This window comes from Oryza glaberrima, chromosome 5 (genome assembly GCF_000147395.1).
Source record: "Oryza glaberrima chromosome 5, OglaRS2, whole genome shotgun sequence".
In the NCBI taxonomy this organism is placed as follows: Eukaryota; Viridiplantae; Streptophyta; class Magnoliopsida; order Poales; family Poaceae; genus Oryza; species Oryza glaberrima.
In genome coordinates, this window is record NC_068330.1 from 23,628,211 (window position 1) to 23,647,214 (window position 19,004).

General features: G+C 42.3%; 3 protein-coding genes, 1 long non-coding RNA gene and 3 other non-coding genes across 9 annotated transcripts; 2 read left to right on the forward strand and 5 right to left on the reverse strand.

The window, feature by feature from the left end:
* Positions 1 to 30: 30 nt before the first annotated feature.
* Positions 31 to 6,210, forward strand: LOC127773886 (uncharacterized). Of its 2 annotated transcripts, XR_008017660.1 has the most exons (6): positions 31 to 284; positions 1,702 to 2,010; positions 3,840 to 4,149; positions 5,079 to 5,137; positions 5,317 to 5,394; positions 5,503 to 5,572. XR_008017660.1 is itself a non-coding variant. In XM_052300105.1 (5 exons), the coding sequence occupies exons 2-5, from the start codon at positions 1,721 to 1,723 to the stop codon at positions 5,551 to 5,553; spliced, it is 729 nt and encodes a 242-aa protein (XP_052156065.1). In that variant the 5' UTR covers positions 37 to 284; positions 1,702 to 1,720; the 3' UTR covers positions 5,554 to 6,210. The 2 variants fall into 2 exon arrangements, 1 of the variants encoding a protein (XP_052156065.1); XM_052300105.1 differs by lacking the exon at positions 5,079 to 5,137 and having other exon boundaries at positions 37 to 284; positions 5,503 to 6,210.
* A 947-nt stretch (positions 6,211 to 7,157) lies between these two features.
* On the reverse strand, positions 7,158 to 9,368 carry LOC127773891 (uncharacterized). The gene is made up of 2 exons (XR_008017661.1): positions 8,826 to 9,368; positions 7,158 to 8,664 (listed from the first exon to the last, which is right to left on the reverse strand). It is a non-coding gene; the product is annotated as an uncharacterized LOC127773891 (long non-coding RNA).
* On the forward strand, positions 9,358 to 10,854 carry LOC127773888 (jacalin-related lectin 19-like). Of its 2 annotated transcripts, none has more exons than XM_052300109.1 (3): positions 9,358 to 9,508; positions 9,643 to 9,870; positions 10,298 to 10,834. In XM_052300109.1, exons 1-3 carry the CDS (start codon positions 9,506 to 9,508, stop codon positions 10,691 to 10,693), a joined length of 627 nt encoding a protein of 208 aa, XP_052156069.1. In that variant the 5' UTR covers positions 9,358 to 9,505; the 3' UTR covers positions 10,694 to 10,834. The 2 variants fall into 2 exon arrangements, with proteins under 2 accessions (XP_052156069.1, XP_052156068.1); XM_052300108.1 differs by having other exon boundaries at positions 9,388 to 9,508; positions 9,613 to 9,870; positions 10,298 to 10,854.
* A 255-nt stretch (positions 10,855 to 11,109) lies between these two features.
* On the reverse strand, positions 11,110 to 13,363 carry LOC127773889 (60S ribosomal protein L28-1-like). The gene is made up of 4 exons (XM_052300110.1): positions 13,255 to 13,363; positions 12,614 to 12,771; positions 12,345 to 12,511; positions 11,110 to 11,358 (listed from the first exon to the last, which is right to left on the reverse strand). Exons 2-4 carry the CDS (start codon positions 12,759 to 12,761, stop codon positions 11,230 to 11,232), a joined length of 444 nt encoding a protein of 147 aa, XP_052156070.1. The 5' UTR covers positions 12,762 to 12,771; positions 13,255 to 13,363; the 3' UTR covers positions 11,110 to 11,229.
* Positions 11,465 to 11,556, reverse strand: LOC127775251 (small nucleolar RNA R24). Its single transcript, XR_008017926.1, has one exon. It is a non-coding gene; the product is annotated as a small nucleolar RNA R24 (small nucleolar RNA).
* On the reverse strand, positions 11,794 to 11,884 carry LOC127775253 (small nucleolar RNA R24). Its single transcript, XR_008017927.1, has one exon. It is a non-coding gene; the product is annotated as a small nucleolar RNA R24 (small nucleolar RNA).
* LOC127775254 (small nucleolar RNA R24) lies at positions 12,123 to 12,213 on the reverse strand. The gene has a single exon (XR_008017928.1). It is a non-coding gene; the product is annotated as a small nucleolar RNA R24 (small nucleolar RNA).
* Positions 13,364 to 19,004: the final 5,641 nt, after the last annotated feature.

Genomic DNA, 19,004 nt, shown 5'->3' on the forward strand with positions numbered 1-19,004 from the left:
AGAGGGGAGGAGATGGCATATAAAATGGGCTTCATCTTCTTCTTCTTCCTCTGGCTCTGGCTTCTGGTGGTGGTGGGGAGGAACAGGAAGAACACGGCCGGCCACAAAGGCGTCCCGATTTCTCTCTCTGGGTTCCGTACTCTTCTCACCGCAGCCTGAGGAATCCATTGTCTGGGTTTCTTCTCTTGATCTGTTGGTGTTCTTGAGGAGGAGGAGGAGGAGGAGGAGAAGAGGAGTGAGGAATCTTTGGCTTTGTCAGGTGAATTGAAGCGAGGTGTTCGCAGGTACTGCCCTTAACAGTTTGATTCGCTGCGTTTTTTTGTTGTCTCTGTGGTGCTTTGTTTGGTAAAATTTTTGGTGGGGATTGGAGTTGGAAAAGTTTTACTTTCACAGTGATGGAAAAATTTTCCCTTCTGAATTGTTGAGAGTTCTGGCTTGTGGTTTGTTCGAATTCTGGATTCTGCGGTTCTTGCTAATTGGTTGTTTGATCTGGAAGATTCAGTTCCCTCTTTATTCCCCCGGGATTAAATTCCTTTTTGCGGCTGCTTTTTCCTGTGCTGGAATTTCTTCCGCCGTTGTCTGCGCCTCTGTCTGCGATTGGGAATGGAGTGAGGGATGATTCAGACTGCGTGATTTGAATCCAATTTCGCCAAGACGCATTAGTTGCATCAAGTGTGCTTCGTATCTGAGCTGCCTAACTTGGGATTTGCGCGGTTGGGGGTTCTGATTGGGATCGACTTGATTTCGTCACAAATCTTGTCAGTTTTAATTTGGTTTTCCTTGTAGTGGGTCGATTGGAAAGAGGGAGCTGATTTTCCTTAGGTAGGATGCTGGTGATGATTTGGGTCATCCCCTGCGTTTTGCTTCTCTCGTGTTGATGATTTTGTTTACCTCACCAAGTTAGCACATTTTACTCTTGTTTTTTCTGCTCCCAAATTGGCTTGTTCGTCTGCTCGCCGTTTTCTTGTTTCTCGTCTCAAATTTTGTCCGATTTGTTGTCCCCTCTTTCTAACTTTTTCACTGTCCATTTCTGTGTTGAATTTTCAATTTTGGTTCTGTACTGTAGGATTACCGAAAACTGTATCGTTCTGTTTTTTCTCCCCTTTATCTAGGTTGCTTTTTTTTTCCAGAATAGATGAGTTAAATTGAGCTGAATATATACCTTCATCTTAAATTCGATCTGTTAATTTCTCTGATTCTTGCCCGATTTTGAGTTCGTTCAGTCTGAATTTTTTTTTAAGGTTTCAGTCTAATTTTTGAAAGCAAAGTGGTCACAAAACTCCCAAAAGTTTGCAACTTTATCTGGCTGATTTCCTCGGCTGCTTAAAATTGAGTTGCATTTTAGTGGTGTCTCATCTTGTTCCGGTGATTTGATCGGGCAGCTGAGAAGATTTTTTTTTTCTTTTGGGTGGAGGGTGAAATTGAGCTAAAGTTTGTTGAACCTGCCCTTCTCCTAGTTCGTACGGAGAATTAAAGCGGAAGATTTGTAATAAAATCTTGAGATTATTTTTAGACCAATTGGTCTGAACTGAATAGCTGATCTGTCCTCAAAGCAATTTCGTCTGCAATTCTTCAATATTCCAAACTGAATGAAATTCTAGCAATTTCCCTTCCCACCATGAATCTTTCTTCCTTCCCTTCTGCTGCTGAATTTCTGTGTTTTTTGTTCTTTTTTTTTTTTTGTTGCTGTGACACGTGCAGGTCGAGCTCTGGTCCGGCAATGGAGAAGGAGGCGAGGAACCACTACCACACGCGGGGCTCCACCCGCGGCGGCGGCGGCGGCGGCGGCGGCGGAACGGCGGCGGAGCGCGACCTGCTCCTGCAGTGGGGCAACCGGAAGCGGCTGCGCTGCGTCAAGGTGCACCGCCGCGACGTCGACGCCGCCGCCACCGTGGCCGCCGAGAAGGCCGCGGCCAGCCAGCGCCGTGCGGCCGCCGCCGCCGCCGCCGCAGCGGCTCACCACCACCGCCACCACACAACCGCCGGCCACGCCCACCACCGCGCTGTCAGGTAGCCATTTTCTCTCTTTTTATTTCTTTTTTTTTGGTTTAAAAATCATTTTTGGTATTTGCGATGTTGCCGTGCCCGTTGCGTGTGCTCTCTGACTGCTTTGTTGTTAAGCGTCAGTTAAACTAATGCGATAAGATTTGGAGTAACTATTGCGTTGAAAGAACAACTGGCCGTCACGTGATTGGCTGCCCCGGGCACGTGACATCGAGCAGCGTTAGTGTTCTTGATCTGATTCGGTTTCACTTTGGGTGTCATTGCCGTTGTGACTGTATGATGCAGAGGTTAATAAGCACAAATAGTGGTTTATATATTGATGGAGGCACACATTATAAGCAATGAATTGATGGTTTTGGTTTGTAACGGGAGATGATTATGGTGTCCAAAATCGTTGGGTTTGTCTACGGGATGTGAAGTGAAGACCATGATGTTTTTGTGGTCTTGACACTAATTTTCTTTGTTTGATTCTGGTGTGCTAGATACTGGTTTTACTTTTTATGGGTGATTGTGTTACTTTTTATGCTCAAATTGGGTCTTTGAAAGGCTTATTGGACAATTTGAGGGATATGTTCTTTCAATAACAAGCAAGATGGTACTTGCTGAATTTTTTGGTCAATCTATCTCCAAGGTTCCAACTTAGCTGACTTGGTTTGGCTGTCGATCTCTATCTAGGTCAGGGCCATATGTGAATTATTAAGAGTTCTTTTCTGAAACGGAACTGCCAATTGTGAAGGCTGCTTCCGTTTCGGTTGCCTCATCCAGTGTATGCGGCTTTGCTACAACGATGTTCTTTGCGAAACAACTGTGTATGAGGTTGACGCTAATAGCTTATCATAATTACATTCGGTCTGCCTTTGGATGCTAGTCTCAGCTAATTTTCTGTCGACTAATTTTGGCTTGAGGGGGGAACACCATATTTATCTCAAGTCAGTCACAACCACTCGTAAGGTGGATGGTGACAACTTGTTCATTCATTGTGACGTTCTCTTTCTTCCTGTAATGCTTTGTTTCTTATCTGGAGATGATGAAACATGACATAGGTAATTGCTGAAATTTATTGCCTGCTTACTTGTCCCTTCCCCCAAAATGTGATGAATCATGCATTTTTGGTGCTCCATTTCTCCCTATGTGAGAATCTAAGAATGATTTGCTGTAAGAAGATTTAGAGATAAAAATCTATTTATCCAGTTTTCACCGCGAAATCAGTCACTGTTGTTGAATGTTCATTTTGTTTCTAGCAATAGATTATCTGTCACCTTATTTTGCTTGACTAATAAGAAAAACACAGGACTGCCTACTGAAGATTAAACATACAGTTACTGTGCTTAATAAAAAATGGTGGTTAGATGTACACAACCTTTTTATGAAGAGAATTAAATGCACAATTTTGTCTAAAGTGTTCGGTTTGTTTATTGTCCCCCCTCCCCTTTTAGATGTTTGTTGGGAAATTTCTCAAACATACTTCCTCCGTTTTATAATGTAAGACTTTTTAGCATTACTTACATTATATAAATGTTCATTAACATATATATGAATATTGAAAATACTAGAAAGTCTTACATTATGAAACGGAGGGAGTAATATGTGATGCCCCAAAACTGTGTTTTATTCTAATTCTACTACTCCCCGGATGAATAGGCAGAGCTCCAGCCAAGTTTTTCCTCTAAAAAAAATAATCATTTTTGGCTCTATGTTCTCCTTTTCGGCCAGACAAGCTTCAGAATCTAACATTGGTTGCTTGCAACCACAACCAAACCAAAATCAAAAGATAACATTAGCACGTTGCCATTTTTTCTGCATCAATTATAATAGCTGGTGTTCTGGATTGGTAGGAATTCAGAGGAGTCTGGAGCAATGAGATCTTCAGCGCAGCAGCATCAGATGAACGGGATCCGGGCAGTCGCCTCACCTGAAAGAGAACGCCCTGCAAGGGGCAGCAACATCATCAACAACAATGGAGGTCCGCCGACCTCCCCAGATGACAAGAAGGGTTCGTCGTCAGGGAGTGAGGGGTCGATCTGGCCCAAATTTGCAGTCGCCCTGACGAACAAAGAGAAAGAAGAGGACTTCTGGGTGTTCAAAGGATCCAAGCTTCCTCAGAGGCCCAAGAAGAGAGCCAAAGTCATCCAGAGGACAGTGAATGTATGCACCTTTCATCTTAGCTTTATATCTCATTAAATTCAATGCATTCCAGTTCACATCAATGCGCATAGGATTCTTATCTTGGGGCATGTTTAGTTCCCAAAAACATCACATCGAATTTTCGGTTACATGCATGGAGCATTAATATATTGATTTTTTAAAAAACTAATTGCACAGTTATAGGGGAAATCGTGAGATGAATCTTTTGAGCCTAATTAGTCCATGATTAGCCATAAGTGCTACAGTAACCCACATGTACTAATGACGAATTAATTAGGCTTAAAAGATTCGTCTCGCGGTTTCCATGCGAGTTATGAAATTAGCTTTTTTATTCGTGTCTAAAAACCTCTTCTGACATCCGGTCAAACGTCCAATGTGACACCAAAAAATTTCCTTTTCATGAACTAAACAGGCCCTTGGTGCATATGATATGGTAAATAATTGTGTATATGTTCCTTGCTTGTTGCACAGAGATTCTAAACTCATTATTGCAACATGCTATTAGCCTGTAGTTGTCAGCTCCTAACTTACTGTGCTATAGTTCAGTAACACAAGAATTTGCCATGACATACTGGCTATGCATTTTTTTTTTAATTTTAAATAGATGACATGAGATCACATGGAACATAGGGCCACCTCTGCGCACGCTGCCTGCCTTGCTCCTTAACCAAACAAGACGTGCAAATATAATACTGATATGCAGTGGATGCTTCATTTATTAAATTTGTTTGCCTAGAGGTGTCCATAATTCGGTATGCTTCTGTCTGAAGCAAACATAAGACAGATTAAAAGCTGATTGATGATTTCCATTTGATTGCCACCTCAATGCTTGATCTGTACAGTCCCTACCATTGAGTGTGATCCTTACCTTCCTTCATTGAAGCAGCCAAACTAATTGCCATACTTTTCATCTTGTGACTACATTACAGTTTCTGTATCAATGAGCTGATCTGGCAGGCAATTTGCCAGGAAGTGCTGTGCTGTTTCAGTTGAGTTCCATTTCTAATATATGGCAGATCAATGATTAGTTAGTTGTGTCCTACGCAGGCTTAAGTTATGAGTCAGACAACCATTGATATCTATTGTTTTGTCGATATGATTCTCTTGAGGTTGCATATAACCCCGTCACCATATTATTCTTCCCTAAGTTCTGTTCATCTTTGGCAGCTTGTATGCCCTGGAACATGGCTTTGCGACTTGACACTGGAAAGATACGAAGTCCGAGAGAAGAAGGTTTCTAAAAAGGTGAGTTGGATTGGATTAGTAACATGCTAAAATCAATTTCAGTCTTGCAACTCCCTAGATGACATCCTCGATTAAATGAGCCTCCTTGATTGTTTTCTGGTTTCACAGCGCCCCAGGGGGTTGAAAGCAATGCACAACATGGACAGCGACTCTGAATAATAGGATCACTGAACACGAAGCAGCTGAACATTAGAAAGGAGATAATTGCGCATACCCATTTAGCTGAAGATTTTTCAGCTTTCTGATGGAACAATCACGGGCTCGCCGCTTCTCGCGCTTAATTTGAGGAGATCAAGATGACTGGACTGTCGTAATTTGGAAGCTGCACAGAAGAACACGGAGGCTGCAGGAAATTTGTTTGCTCTGAACACTGTCTGCTGTCTGCCTCCCAGCAACGCGGCTCTGAATGTTTTCCAAGTTTCTCATGTATACGTCTTGCTACCTAAAATGTGAAGCACACTGCTCAGGCCAGTCCAGTTCGATCGATGTGTAGCTTGTCCTGTGCATGACAATAGCAGTTAACACGAATCTGATAGTCTTCAATATTTTTTTCACCTGGTGCTGTAAATTCAGAGAGTGAGATAATGCCAGGCGTAAACCGACCAGGCAACACGGATGGACGTGAAATCTTCTGTTGTAATTCAGAGCAGACAAAATTGTCGAACGTTTCGATTTGAATGGCCATTGTATTCCATTGTGGTCTGAAACCGACTGACAGCTCTATGTCGAGCTAATTCTTCATGTCGCATTCGTGTCATTGCAATTTCATCGCTCGCTTTCACAGTAAGGGGGTGTTTATCTATGGGTGTAAAGTTTTGGCGTGTCACATCGGATATAAATATAGAATAATAACAAAACAAATTAGAGATTCCGCCCGTAAACTGCGAGACGAATTTATTAAGCCTAATTAATCCATTATTAGCAAATGTTTACTGTAGCACCACATTATCGAATCATGGAGCAATTAGGCTTAAAAGATTCGTTTCGCAATTTACACGCAATCTGTATAATTAATTATTTTTTTCGTTTATATTTAATACTCTATGCATGTGTCCAAACATTTGATGTGATAGGGTGACAAATTTTACCAGGAAATCTAAACAGGCCCTAAAATGTACTGGAGTACTTCTGAACTGCTAAATCCTGTACATTTGCAACGTAGGAAACTGGAGATCCGATGAAAAATCCGACATCCGATTCATGTCAGAATTGCAACGCATGTCACTTGCAAATCTGCAACTATGGTATATACATTTCCTTTTGCCAGCATATATGTTAAACAATTCGAAAGGAATTCCAACATGTACGTGTACGCCTGCTGCTTTACAGCCATGAGATGGCTGCTTTACTGATCTGCTTTTACGCTTTATCCCATCTGTTAACCCCTTTCTATCCCAACTAAAGCTTCACCTTTTCTCTCTAGGAATGGGATGTAAATTGTATGAGAAAATACCAAAAAAAAAAAAGAAAAGGAAGTGATATGTGCTTTGTCCAAACAGAAAGAGCAAAGCAGACTACGACACTACAGTTTTCTCTCTTTTTTTTCTTTGAAATAATACGCCACTACTGATTAACTATGAAAGAAAGTGATTTTACGTTTTTTATCAGTAGGTATAACATTCTCTAGTGAAAATTTTGGTAATTTAAAATATTATTTTTTTTTTTTTTTGACATCTCTGGGTACGCCAAAAATTTTCTCATGAAAGAAACATCACTCCAAAAGCAACATGTATCACCATCAAAACAAATGATCAGTCAAGCTCTTAGTGCTGAAAACGATGAAATACTGAATCAGATTGAATGAATGCTGCTGCAGGAATTGTCTCAACTGAATCGATAAAAATACATGCCACACAGGTCAGAGAACGAGCAATCTCAAACAGAAGAAGAAGAACAAGAAGAAGAAGATATCACGCGATGCGTAGCACATCACGCATGTTTGACAGCAGCATTCGATTCAACTATGATCTTCAAGCTCATTGGCGGAGGTTGCCGAGGAGGAGCGCGACGGCGGGGCAGAGGACGGCGGCGACGAGCGACGACGAGACGGCGGCCGCGCCGGAGGTCGGGCTCGGCGCCGGGGCGTCGGCGGCGTAGGCGACGCCGGCGAGGGACGACACGGCGACGGCCGCGACGACGGCGGCGGCGTACAAGATCCTGGATGCCATGGTAGTAATAATAATACTGCAAGAGAAAGAAAAATTTGTGTGCTTTGAAATTTGAAGAGAAATTTGTGAGAGGGGTTAGAGGAGAGTGTGTGCCTTTATATAGGAGAGGAGGAGACTGGCTGTGGGCCCCACATTCAAATCAGACAGCTCATTGTAGATTTGCAACAATAAGTGGATTCTAACCATAGCTTAAAGATAGGAGACTGCTAACTGTTATTCACTTAATCATGCATACCAAAGCTATAATTAGCAGTTCATAATTTGGCGCATTAGCTCAAAAAAAAAGAAGCAAAAGCAATTAAGCAATTGGGGTTTAGTATGCTTTTAACACTTGACAGCCAATGCAAGAAAAAGATGCAGCATGGTCCAAGCAGGGTCCAGACACAGCATACACACCTGTCAAGTTGTTATTGTGGGACTCACTGTCATTTGGGTTGCTTGAACTTGATTAGCTCAGGACAGATCAGCAAAAGCTTTAGGTGGCTGTACACCTAAGATCAATACTGCTGCTACTACAATGTATGCCAAATTGCCAATGGAATGTGGTTGCCACTGCTGTTGTACTTGCTTCTCTGCAAATTGCCATTTTATTGGGTCAGGAGTTGAAGAGAATGCAATTGTTTGTAGTGTAAGCACCGGCTCTGACTGATAGGCCAGGATTCAGGAGAAGATGATGAATTGCACAGCCGAACCACTTCAGGAATCTTGTTGTGCAGTAGATGGTTGGCAAGAGATGAACCATTTGTGCTACTAGCAGCACTGATGCATGTCTTGAATTGTATTTCACTTCTCTTTTTCTTTTTCTTTTTATGGAGATGAGATGCAAGTCTTGATCGGAGGCCTTATCACAAACACTTCAATCATTTGTCTTCAGACAAGTGTTTGATGTATACAGAAATACTACTTTCTTGAAGTCACAGAGAGCATCATTGTTGCAATTTGCAAATGCTGTGAAGCCCACATCTGAAGTTAGAAAACGACAACTGCTGGTTGTGTTTTCAGACTTTCTGGATGCTGTCAAACAAGGTTGTATTGAACATTGGTTCAGCAGTAGTAGTACTCAATCCCAACTGGCCATGAATGGTATTTCTGGGCACCAACCCTGCGTAATAGGCATGTAATAATATGTGAGATAAATTGTGTTATGCGAATTTCATGCGTCCAATTTGGACTGAGTTTATTTCCAGAAAATTCAAAGGATTGAGTTGTTCAGTGGGGACTGGGGACAGACGAATTTGGAACGAACAAAGTTCTAGGAGTTACCTATGAGTATGAGTCCACTGTCTACATCTTCATTTCTGTTTTTCAAAGCACTGTAATGACATGAGGTACAACATTTGTTTCAGGTCTTTATCTGATGTTAACGTGCAAATGCTTATGAACTTGGAGTTTAAGTGAGCAATTCATGATTCAACATGAAGGCATTTTTTCTTTTTTTTTTTTCTCGAATAGACAGGAGAGCTGCATATCCTTCCATATAAGAAGAAGAACAAAAATAACATGAAGGCTTTATTTTCCAAAATATCAAACTTTGATTTCTTTTCCCTAAAAAACTTGTACTACACTAAAGCTCTGCGATATGTAAATAAAAAATCACCAGGAGTGGTAACATTGAACTGAAAACTAGGTATTGGCAGGATCATGTTACCGGAATTTATACTTGGACTCTTGGAGAACAAAAACTTCCTGTACAATATGCTTAGCTTTCCAGAAAGCAGCGTACTGCCATTACAGCATCCGGTTCTGATTCCCACTTATCACCCAATTGCCACTGTGTGGTATTTTTCCTATATATCCTAATATTTCTGTTCTTCCATCTGGTTGTTTCCTGCAAACAAAAAAAAATCCCTATCCATTTTTATCTGTTAGCGCACTTGTTCTCTGAATAAGTTTAGCTGCTCACCTTACTACTTGGTGTAGTTCTTAACATATCTGAACCAAACATGGTATGCAAGTCATGCACTTCATTTTCAGTCTTGCAGAACAGAAAATCATCTGAATTTTTCTATCCAAAAGTTCAGTGAGCAACTCATACACTTCAATTATACAGGATATCCCTTTTTTTTGGTTCTTTCTGCAGGAGCAGCAACCTCAGAAGAAGATGGTTGTGTCCAAGAAGATCATGAAGGTTGGGCCATGGGGCGGCACCGGAGGGAGCCCCTGGGACGACGGCGGTCACACCGGCGTCCGTAGCATCACCCTGTCGTACGACCGGTGCATCGACTCCATCGCCGTCGAATACGACCGGAACGGCGTCGCCGTCGCCGGCGAGCGGCACGGCGGCGCCGGCGGCAACCAGACCACCCAGGTGCACACCCAATACCATCTGCACCTTGTCATGTTCTTGGCACAGCCATAGCTGAGGGCCTGTTTAGATCCCTGACAAAAATTTTCAACATATCACATCAAATATTTAGATACATGTATGAAGTATTAAATATAAACGAAAAAAATAACTAATTATACAAATTTCGTGTAAATTGCGAGACGAATCTTTTAACCCTAATTGTTTCATTATTAGATAATGTGGTGCTACAATAAATATTTACTAATTACGGATTATTTAGGCTTAATAAATTCGTCTCACAGTTTACAAACGAAATCTGTAATTTGTTTTATTATTATTATACGTTTAATACTTTAAATGTGTATCCGTATATCCGATGAGACATGAAAAAAAACTTTACATCCATATGTATCTGTACACCCCCTGAGTCTGTTTGGCTGGGACGTAGATCAAGCTGGGCTTCCCGGAGGAGTACCTGACGGCGGTGAGCGGGCACTACGCGGCGGTGGCGCAGGGCGGCGCGCCGGCGGCGATCAGGTGGCTGGCGTTCAGGACCAACCGGAGGGAGTACGGGCCGTTAGGCGGCGGCACGGCGGAGGGCACGCCGTTCGCGTTCCCGGTGGACGGCGGCGCCATCGTCGGGTTCTGGGGGAGGAGCGGCCGGCAGCTCGACGCCGTCGGCCTGCACGTCGCGCCGCTGCGGCCGGAGACCATGTACGAGAAGGCGCACAAGCTCGGGCTCATGGCCTACCGCTCGGTCAGGCAACGCTTCGGGCCTCAGCAGCAGCAGCAGGTGCAACATCACAACAGCTTTGCACTCTCACAGAGTGGCAGAACCTTCTAGACGCTTCCGCTTGTCAGAAACTCACAATGCAATATCTTCGCCCTCATGGGTTCACATCCTCTACCACAATGACACTACCATTACAAATCCTAACGTATGAGACATAGACAATAGAATAGTGAGACCCAAACCAATGATTGTAATGGTAATAATATTATAGTAGAAAACCCTCACCCCGCTCTCACTAACGTGAAGTGCTTGATGTAATAAGCAGAATGATTTGGCAAATGGCAACAGCACATTGATGCCATCATGCAACAACCCTACACAGCTTGATAAAAATAGGTAAACTGGTCGCAGAAGCTACACGGCACCAGCAATTTGATGACATTAGCTTAGCTGCTATTATCAAGTGCAAAGGGACACAGCAGACCAAAATTGTAGCGATTACAAACTAGAGTAGATTTTTAGCATGGTTGATCCAATTCTAGCATAGATATCAATTCAAGTCTCAATCACTGTTACGAACAGAGGTAGCTGGAAACATGAACACCACGAGGCCCCTTGACAAAAAAAAAAAGCGAGCTTTAAGCGATTTACAGCTTAGTTGGCTGCCTGTTCTTCTTCTTGGCACCAGACTTGGAAACCTGGAGGCTGCGATACACTGAGCTAAGCCTTGCAAGAGCCGGCTTGGTCAGGTCAGGCCTGTAGTAGTTGTCACTCACCTGAAGGGCAGAATAACAGCAAATTAAAGCACAAACTACTGATGATTTGTTCAGTAAGGTACATAAAGGAAAGCTGCCGTATAGAGAAGAAATACTAGCAGCAGATTCAGCTCAGAAGCCAAGCGTAACAAATATATTTCATCGAAGAACCAATTGATCGGTTTGGCCTTCTTATGTGTTACGTCTCATCACAGCTGCATCTTGCATTATCAATTTAATCAATTTAACTCAAATAGGACAAAAACTTGGTTATTAAAAAGCAAATACTTAGAATCTAACTTGCAATTCATTGGCAAATACCTGAATTTTCAGATTAAGTTGTACCAAGTGCTGTTAAAACTGGTGTTTTGAGTATCAAAATGTTCCATATGAAAATCTGAAGGTTTTCAAAGATCAGGCACTTCAACATATCAAAAAGGCATGAAGCCAGTATAAGACGCTCAGAAGCCAAGCGTAACAAGAGTATTTCATTGAAGAACCAATTGATCGGTTGGCCTTCTTATGTGTTACGGCTCATCACAGCAGTTTGCATTAGCAATGTAACACAAACAGGGAAAAAAAGATGGTTCTAAAAAGAAAAACAGGAATTCTCACAAACTAACTTGCAAGTCATTGACACCTAACTGTTTTTTTCAGAACAAGTTAAAGCAACTGCTGTAAAAAACATTGTATGAGTTTTAAGTGTTCCATGTGAAGATCTCATAGTTCAATACTAACATCTGAACCTCACAAATGAGGCACTTCAACATATCAAGACAATACAAAACGCTCAGAAGCCAAGCGTAACAAGAGTATTTCAGTGAAGAACCAATTGATCGGTTGGCCTTCTTATGTGTTACGGCTCATCACAGCAGTAAATAAGAAAAGAGTAATGAAGCCAAATACAGGATGCTTTATGTTCATAGCAGTGCATTTAAAGCTTCTAGCATCGCAAGGCATGACAAGAACAAGAAGCTATGCAAGGAAGTAGTTTCACGTGCTAATACCTGGTTCTTGACAGCCTTAGCCATTTTGCGGAACTCCTTGCGCATCACAGACTTGTGGTAGAGCTTCGCTGGGGCATTCTGCTTCTTGGTCTTGGTTGTGGAGAGGACCACGGCCGCGTCCTTCGCGCCTGATGGCTGGATCGTCACGGTCTTCTTGTTCGCCAAGCCTTACAAAACACATCATCACCCAAGTTAGCACTTTGCAGAGACTGAATGAAATGCTTGGTTTCCATCAAAAGCCAGCAACGTTGCAAGAAGCGACTACTGACCAGAGTGCTTGTAGGAGTGGACATTGTACAGGTTGTTGGGCTCCTTGGTGAACTGCACCTTGGCATTGCTATTCCCGAACTGCTTCACCAGGAAGCAGTTGTTCTTCTTGACAATCTCCCAGATCAAAGGTTCCGGAATCGTCGCCATTTCGCTTCGCCTACATAACCAAAACCAACAACCTGTAAGATCCTGTAACTTAATGACCAGCAGCAAAAAGTGACCCATATATGATTATAACAACGCAACATTTGCCCAGAATTGGCATCGATTGCAAATGAAATCTGGGCTACAACCTCTCTCATGACAAGAACAGTTCGTGCCCCCACACATCAAAATCGCTACATGGCTCGTTTTATATTACCAGATCTAACCGAGCGAAACAAATAACCCGCTAGTAAACAAAATCTAAGTAGGTAACAAATCGTCTACAAGAAAAATCTCGAACTAAGCTTACAGTTCTTGCAGTAATACTACTGGTCCAATAGCCGGATAGGGTCGTAGAAGCGATTAGACAACGAGCAGAACGAGCAAATGCCATCGAACTGACCAAAACTAGGAGCTATCCATCCATCGTACTCGTAGAGATCATACGGTTTTAGGGTTCCGGCAGAGAAGGCGAGGGTGAGGGACGAAGACTCACCGGAGAAGATGGGACTGCGGCGCCGCCTCGCTGTGCTCCGGTGTGGGGGTGGTGGTGGCTGCGGGGAGGGACGGCGGCGTGGAGGCTCGCTTTTATACGCTCCGTGCTCATAAACCCTAGGTTTGCTCGGCTGTTTGTGGGCCTTAATGGGCCCTGCTCTAGTCTGCCTTGGCCCATGTATTACTGAACGGGCCGAACACCAGACTAACTGGACTGTTACGAAACTGGAGGCCCACGGAGGCCCAGCCCAGTTACCACTAATTGAGCCCAACACTAAATATAAAATGGTTTTTTTGGAACGTTCGCTAAATATAAAATGTTGGCAGGGCATTGACATATAAATAGGGTTAGAGGAGAGGAAAGGGTAGTTTAGAGGTTTTCTGCTTCCTAGCTATGGTTTCTTTCCGTATTCTTTTCGAGCTGTGTACTCCTCCGTCAAAAGAAAAAAAACAACCTAAGTAAAGATTCGTTGTACTATGTAATGTCCCATCCTTGCTTAAGTTAGTTTTTTTAGACCGAGAAAGTAAATATAATATGTAATCCGCATAACTTAACGGAGAGTATAAGGTCTCCTAGTCTATTTTTAATAACAGAGTAAGGCTACAACATGCCACCTGTGAGGTGGAGCCACCACATAATTCAACTAATTATGTATAAGAGAAAACGGCAAGAAAGATCATGGGCGCGCCTCCTGTACACAATTAGTTGAATTACTTGTGTTGGACTGTATGGGTGAGTGTGTAAGACAAACAAAACGGTAAGAAATATCTTAAAGCCAAATATTGTACCTCCAAATACAATTGTCATGTGATATATCCTCAGTTCAAAAGATTCATAAAATTAACCAAACAAACCAAGACCCACAAGGTCATGCCATATAAAGAGTCATGACCACTGTATACACAACAAATTCAGGACTATTGATAATAGAAATAGCAAAACCACTAGTAGTGAATTTTACCTCTTCTAAATTACACAACAAATGCTTACAGTAGTAGTGATTAAAAAAATAGGGCTACTACAAAACGGGATCCCATTGCAACGGGATAGATGTAGACCCCCGATTTTGGAAATCGGAAATCTTCTGTGTTTATCCGTACCAATCCCTGGATCAGTAGTTGGTACACACATACGTAGTTGGATCACAACATATCACGAATGAATTCAGGCTAAAAGAGTTAAATACTTACATTAGGGCCAGGTAGGCCAACAACTATCAGAGAGCAACAGCGGAAGACAAAATAATATAAGGGCCCGGTTAACATGCCACAGGCAGTCGACTGGGGAACGAGACCTAGAACAAGACCGCACTCCGATCATCTTGTTGGATACGCAAGCGTACCGACAAGGGCTTCTCCTCAACACTCCCCTAAAAGATATATAAATAGCAAGGGTGAGTACCAACCGTACTCAGCAAGCCACCACAACAACAATGCATATGATAGAAGGTATTCAAGGAATGGCTTCAGGTTCTTTTGCATAAAGCTGCGTTTTGCAAATATTTTAACAAGCCTAAGACCTATCATAGACTGATCAAATTTTAGTTCCAGTGTTCACATTAAACAACGACGGTTCTGTCCACCATCCATTGTGATCCCAAGGATAGCTTCCCGCCATTGAGTTGTCATGGTTTTCTGAGGACGTCCACCTTCCCTCCTCTCAGGAAGTGGCTCCATCAGCATAAAAATCATCATGCAATATCCCATCCCACACAAGTTAAGAATTTAGAGTCTAGCCAAGTGTAATACATGTCCCGGTGCTCATTAACCGCGAGCACGGCTATTCGAATAGATTTGGTTTACTCACACTGCAGTGGATGTACACTTTACCCGCACTCCGCGACTGCCCAACACATGAGCCTCGTCCCAACACATGAGACGCATCACGGCAAAGCTTTTCGATAACCTTGCATTGGCAGTACCCGCTCCATGAACTTTAGCCCTCATGCACTCTAGGCGTCATACGTTTCTAGCAGTGAGAGGAGTTCTGGCGCTCCCGGGAAGGGAAAAACACACACATTCCTACGTTGCTTCTTGTCATTGAACCCAGTCCATCATGATTGTTCTCTTATGGGTATCCTCATGTAGTATTGCCAAGCCAGCCTCTGACCATCCGGAACGGGCATCCGCCATCCACCTGGCCATCCGAACTGGGCATCCGCCAGCAGACTGCTTGCCGCATCACACACCTAAAAGAAGACCACTACGCATGGATACTGCCTCCGCTCAGCTATCTACTCCGCTAGGTCTATACCCATACGAGAAGTGCGGTAGTACGGGGGTCGTTTCATGCTTAACTTCATGGCTCGGTCCTTAATTGACTAGGGACGGCACTAGCCTTTTTCCGGATACCACCCAAATCCTCCATCCGCCCCAGTCGAAAACATTTGTTTAGTTTCATTTTCCTTTCACAAATCATGTCATCAATATCATGGCAATGTATCGCTCATGTCTCCACATGCCGTATCTCAATTACCTTCCCAAAGGTAATTGCCCAAGCATATAGCATTTGATAAATATGAGTATGCATAAATCTAGAGTAGCATTTCTAAGCATTTGTCATAGTTGACTAGGGACTCATATGTAAACATGGTTACGAAGGCATAAGGGGTAAACAATAATCAAGGCATGGCATAATCACAAGTAGGATGTTCATCATTGCATGCAATTTATTTGTAAACAAAATAATTTCGCAATTGGGATCAACATGTTCAAAGAATAGTGATGACTTGCCTTGCTCAGAGTAGTCCTTATTCTTAATATAATCTTGATCAACCTTCACCTCCTGGAAGCTGCATACGTTGCCTCACGACTAACCGATACACAGTCTAGAATACGCGAGAAAAACCAATATTCAAGCAACAATCAAATATGCACAAACAGAATATATTTGTTGAGGTCGAACCTAAGGTTGCTCATATTATTCGCGCTTGCTAATGGACTCTAATCAAGCTAAGAGCTAAGGTTTCTTGGTCTTTCTGTTGTCATGGTGGTTCAGTCTAGCTAATGGCTAAGGAAGGATTATGGTTACACATGCATCTATCTAAATAGAACGGTTATACACTAGAGATTCTGTTGCCGGATGGATTTTGGATCGGTCAAATAATTACTGTGAATCATTTGTATTATTATTTTATTAATAGAGGCTTTATTTTAATTATGTACATATTTTACTTGTCAAAATAAATTATAAAAGGTTAACAATTACCCATGCTTTGTATGTTAGAATTGTTTAGGTTAATCATATTATGGTTACAGATTATCCCATCATATAATTTTACAATGAATATTCCAAATTTACAGTTGATCTGTAATTATACGAGGACAAGATGAATAACTAGTATTTTATCTAATATTCATGTTTGTCATATACTCCCTCTAAATTAATATATGCAACAAGCAAATTAATACGATACCATATATCTATAATGGGATGTACAATATATGTGTGTGCACAATACCTTAATATATATTGAATCATTTATTTGAATAGTTGCTATTTACTGCTTGGTTAACTAAGGGTTGCTCACCTCTCCTACTATATGCTATTATATGGGATATGTCGTTGATTAATTTCATATAGGTGATTTAATCACACTAGCTCTGTTATTATTTGCCATAAACAAGCTTAGGACCGATCTATGTGAATCCATATTTTACTTACCTAATAATTATAAGGCTAACTTTATTTAAATAACTAATAAGTCATGGGTTTTAATTATATTTGGACACAGTTTAATAAATGGCGCTAATATTTTCCTATATATCCATTAATTTCAAACAGTGAATATAATTAATTTATGTGGTTGCTACACTGACAAAACATATTAAAGGTAATTATTCTACTGTACATTATCCATTTTTATTTATTGGCACATTTTTAAGTTAACTATTATGCATCATCTTGATATTAATTATTTAATATTTATAAATATATTTTATTATCATAAGTTTTTAATTTAATCTACCCGAGCATTATATCCATATAATAGGTTAAAAATTTCTATCGCGAACTAAATATCGGACGGAATATTAAAATTATCTTATAATGTTATACGATTTAGTTTAGTTTATGAATAAACGATTAAATATAATATACGTCTAAAATTCCTAGTGATTAAATCCGAATTTCTACCGTGAATCGATTACTTATAGAGATTACCCAAAAATAATCTATAATAGTCTATAAAAATTCATCTAATTGTTTAGTTGTTAATTACATCTAAATTACTACCGCGGATTGGTTTCTTGTAGAAATTATCAAGAATAATCCATAATTTATATTAAATTTCGCAATTCTACGACTATAATTGATCTATAACTAAATTCTAATTATTTTAAATTTTCTAAACTCCCCTAATCTCCCTCTAATTTCCTATTTATTTCCCTTTTCTTTTTCTCCCTCTCTTCTTCTTTTTTCCTTCCTTTCTTTTCTTTTCTTTTTCTTTCTCTCTCTCTTTTCTTTCTTTCTTTTTTCTTTCTCTCTTTCTCCCTTCCGGTTTCTCTCCTCCTTCCTTCTTCTTTCTCTCCCTCGACCTCTCCCTCGGGCGGTGACGGTGGTGGGCGCGAGGTGGAGGGGGGGGGGGGGGGAAAGACGGCTCACCGGCGGCGGCGGTGGCGGCGACGACGGCGACGGCGGCGCAGTCGCGGCACGGCGCGGCGGCGCGGCGGCTTCGCGGTGGCGGCGCGGCGACTTCGCGGCGGCGGCGCGGCGGCTCCGAAGGCGGCGGCGCGGCGGCACGACGACGGCGGCGGGGTGGAGAGGGAGGGGAATGGAGGAGTGGTGTGGGGTGGAGGAGGGGGAAGGGGCCGGGGTTTTTTTATAGGGGAGAGAGGGGGAAAGGGGAGAGAAGGAGGGGGGGAAGGGGTGGAGCGTCGGCGGCGCGGCACAGGGCGCGACGCGGGGCGACGGGTGACGCGACGGCGACGCGGCGTGGCAGCGGCGCGGGGCGCGAGGCGGCGGGCACGCGGCTGTGGCAATGGGACGGCGAGCGGCGCGGCAGGGGCTCGGCGCGGCTCGGCGAGGGGACGGGCGAGCGGCGCGCGCGGGCACAGGGCGCGAGGCGGCGTGACGGCGCGCGGCGGCAGCGGCGGAGCGGGGCGATGGCGACAGGCGAGCGGTGACGGGACGGCCGACGGCGACGGCGCGACAGCGGCGACGCGACAGACGGGCGTCTAGGGCTAGGGGACGTGATCGAACACTTAGGAGGCAATGAACAGTGACTTTTCCTATTTATCCAGATTTTAGTGTATTTCCCATATAAATTTGATTCCACAATTCCTAATTTTTGCATATATGCATTTTAGTCAATATTTGTGTTATCTCCACTAATGAATTCACCCTAGATTAATATTACTCATATTTTATTTATATTATATATTTTTTTCTAATTTTTCCTATTTTCCTACGTTTAGGGCTTTGATTGATTTATAAATTGAGAAAAGTTGCAAATTAAATTTGTATTTTCACTAGTGCATTTGAGTGCTCCTATTATGTATCCAAGTGTGAATTTGTCCAAAATTAATATTGTCCAATATTTACGACTTATTAAAGATTCTATAATTTCCTAATGAGACCATCATTAACATAGTAGCACATTAGCTCAACTTATTTAGATGTTAATTTATTTTGTATGGAGGGGTTTAATCTATTTATTCTATAAATAGTAAATTGAGACTCGGCACAATACTAATCTAATTGTTTAATTAAACACTCACATATTCTTATAAAGCTTAATTTATTTATATGAC

Coding starts and splice junctions, on each gene's coding strand:
- LOC127773886 (XM_052300105.1), top strand. CDS start 1,721: ATGGAGAAGGAGGCGAGGAACCACTACCACACGCGGGGCTCCACCCGC. Junction 2,011..3,839: donor GCCCACCACCGCGCTGTCAG/GTAGCCATTTTC, acceptor CTGGATTGGTAG/GAATTCAGAGGAGTCTGGAG. Junction 4,150..5,316: donor TCATCCAGAGGACAGTGAAT/GTATGCACCTTT, acceptor CATCTTTGGCAG/CTTGTATGCCCTGGAACATG.
- LOC127773889 (XM_052300110.1), bottom strand. CDS start 12,761: ATGGCGACGATTCCGGAACCTTTGATCTGGGAGATTGTCAAGAAGAAC. Junction 12,512..12,613: donor CCACTCCTACAAGCACTCTG/GTCAGTAGTCGC, acceptor GTGTTTTGTAAG/GCTTGGCGAACAAGAAGACC. Junction 11,359..12,344: donor CTAAGGCTGTCAAGAACCAG/GTATTAGCACGT, acceptor TCTGCCCTTCAG/GTGAGTGACAACTACTACAG.
- LOC127773888 (XM_052300108.1), top strand. Junction 9,871..10,297: donor GCGGCAACCAGACCACCCAG/GTGCACACCCAA, acceptor GCTGGGACGTAG/ATCAAGCTGGGCTTCCCGGA.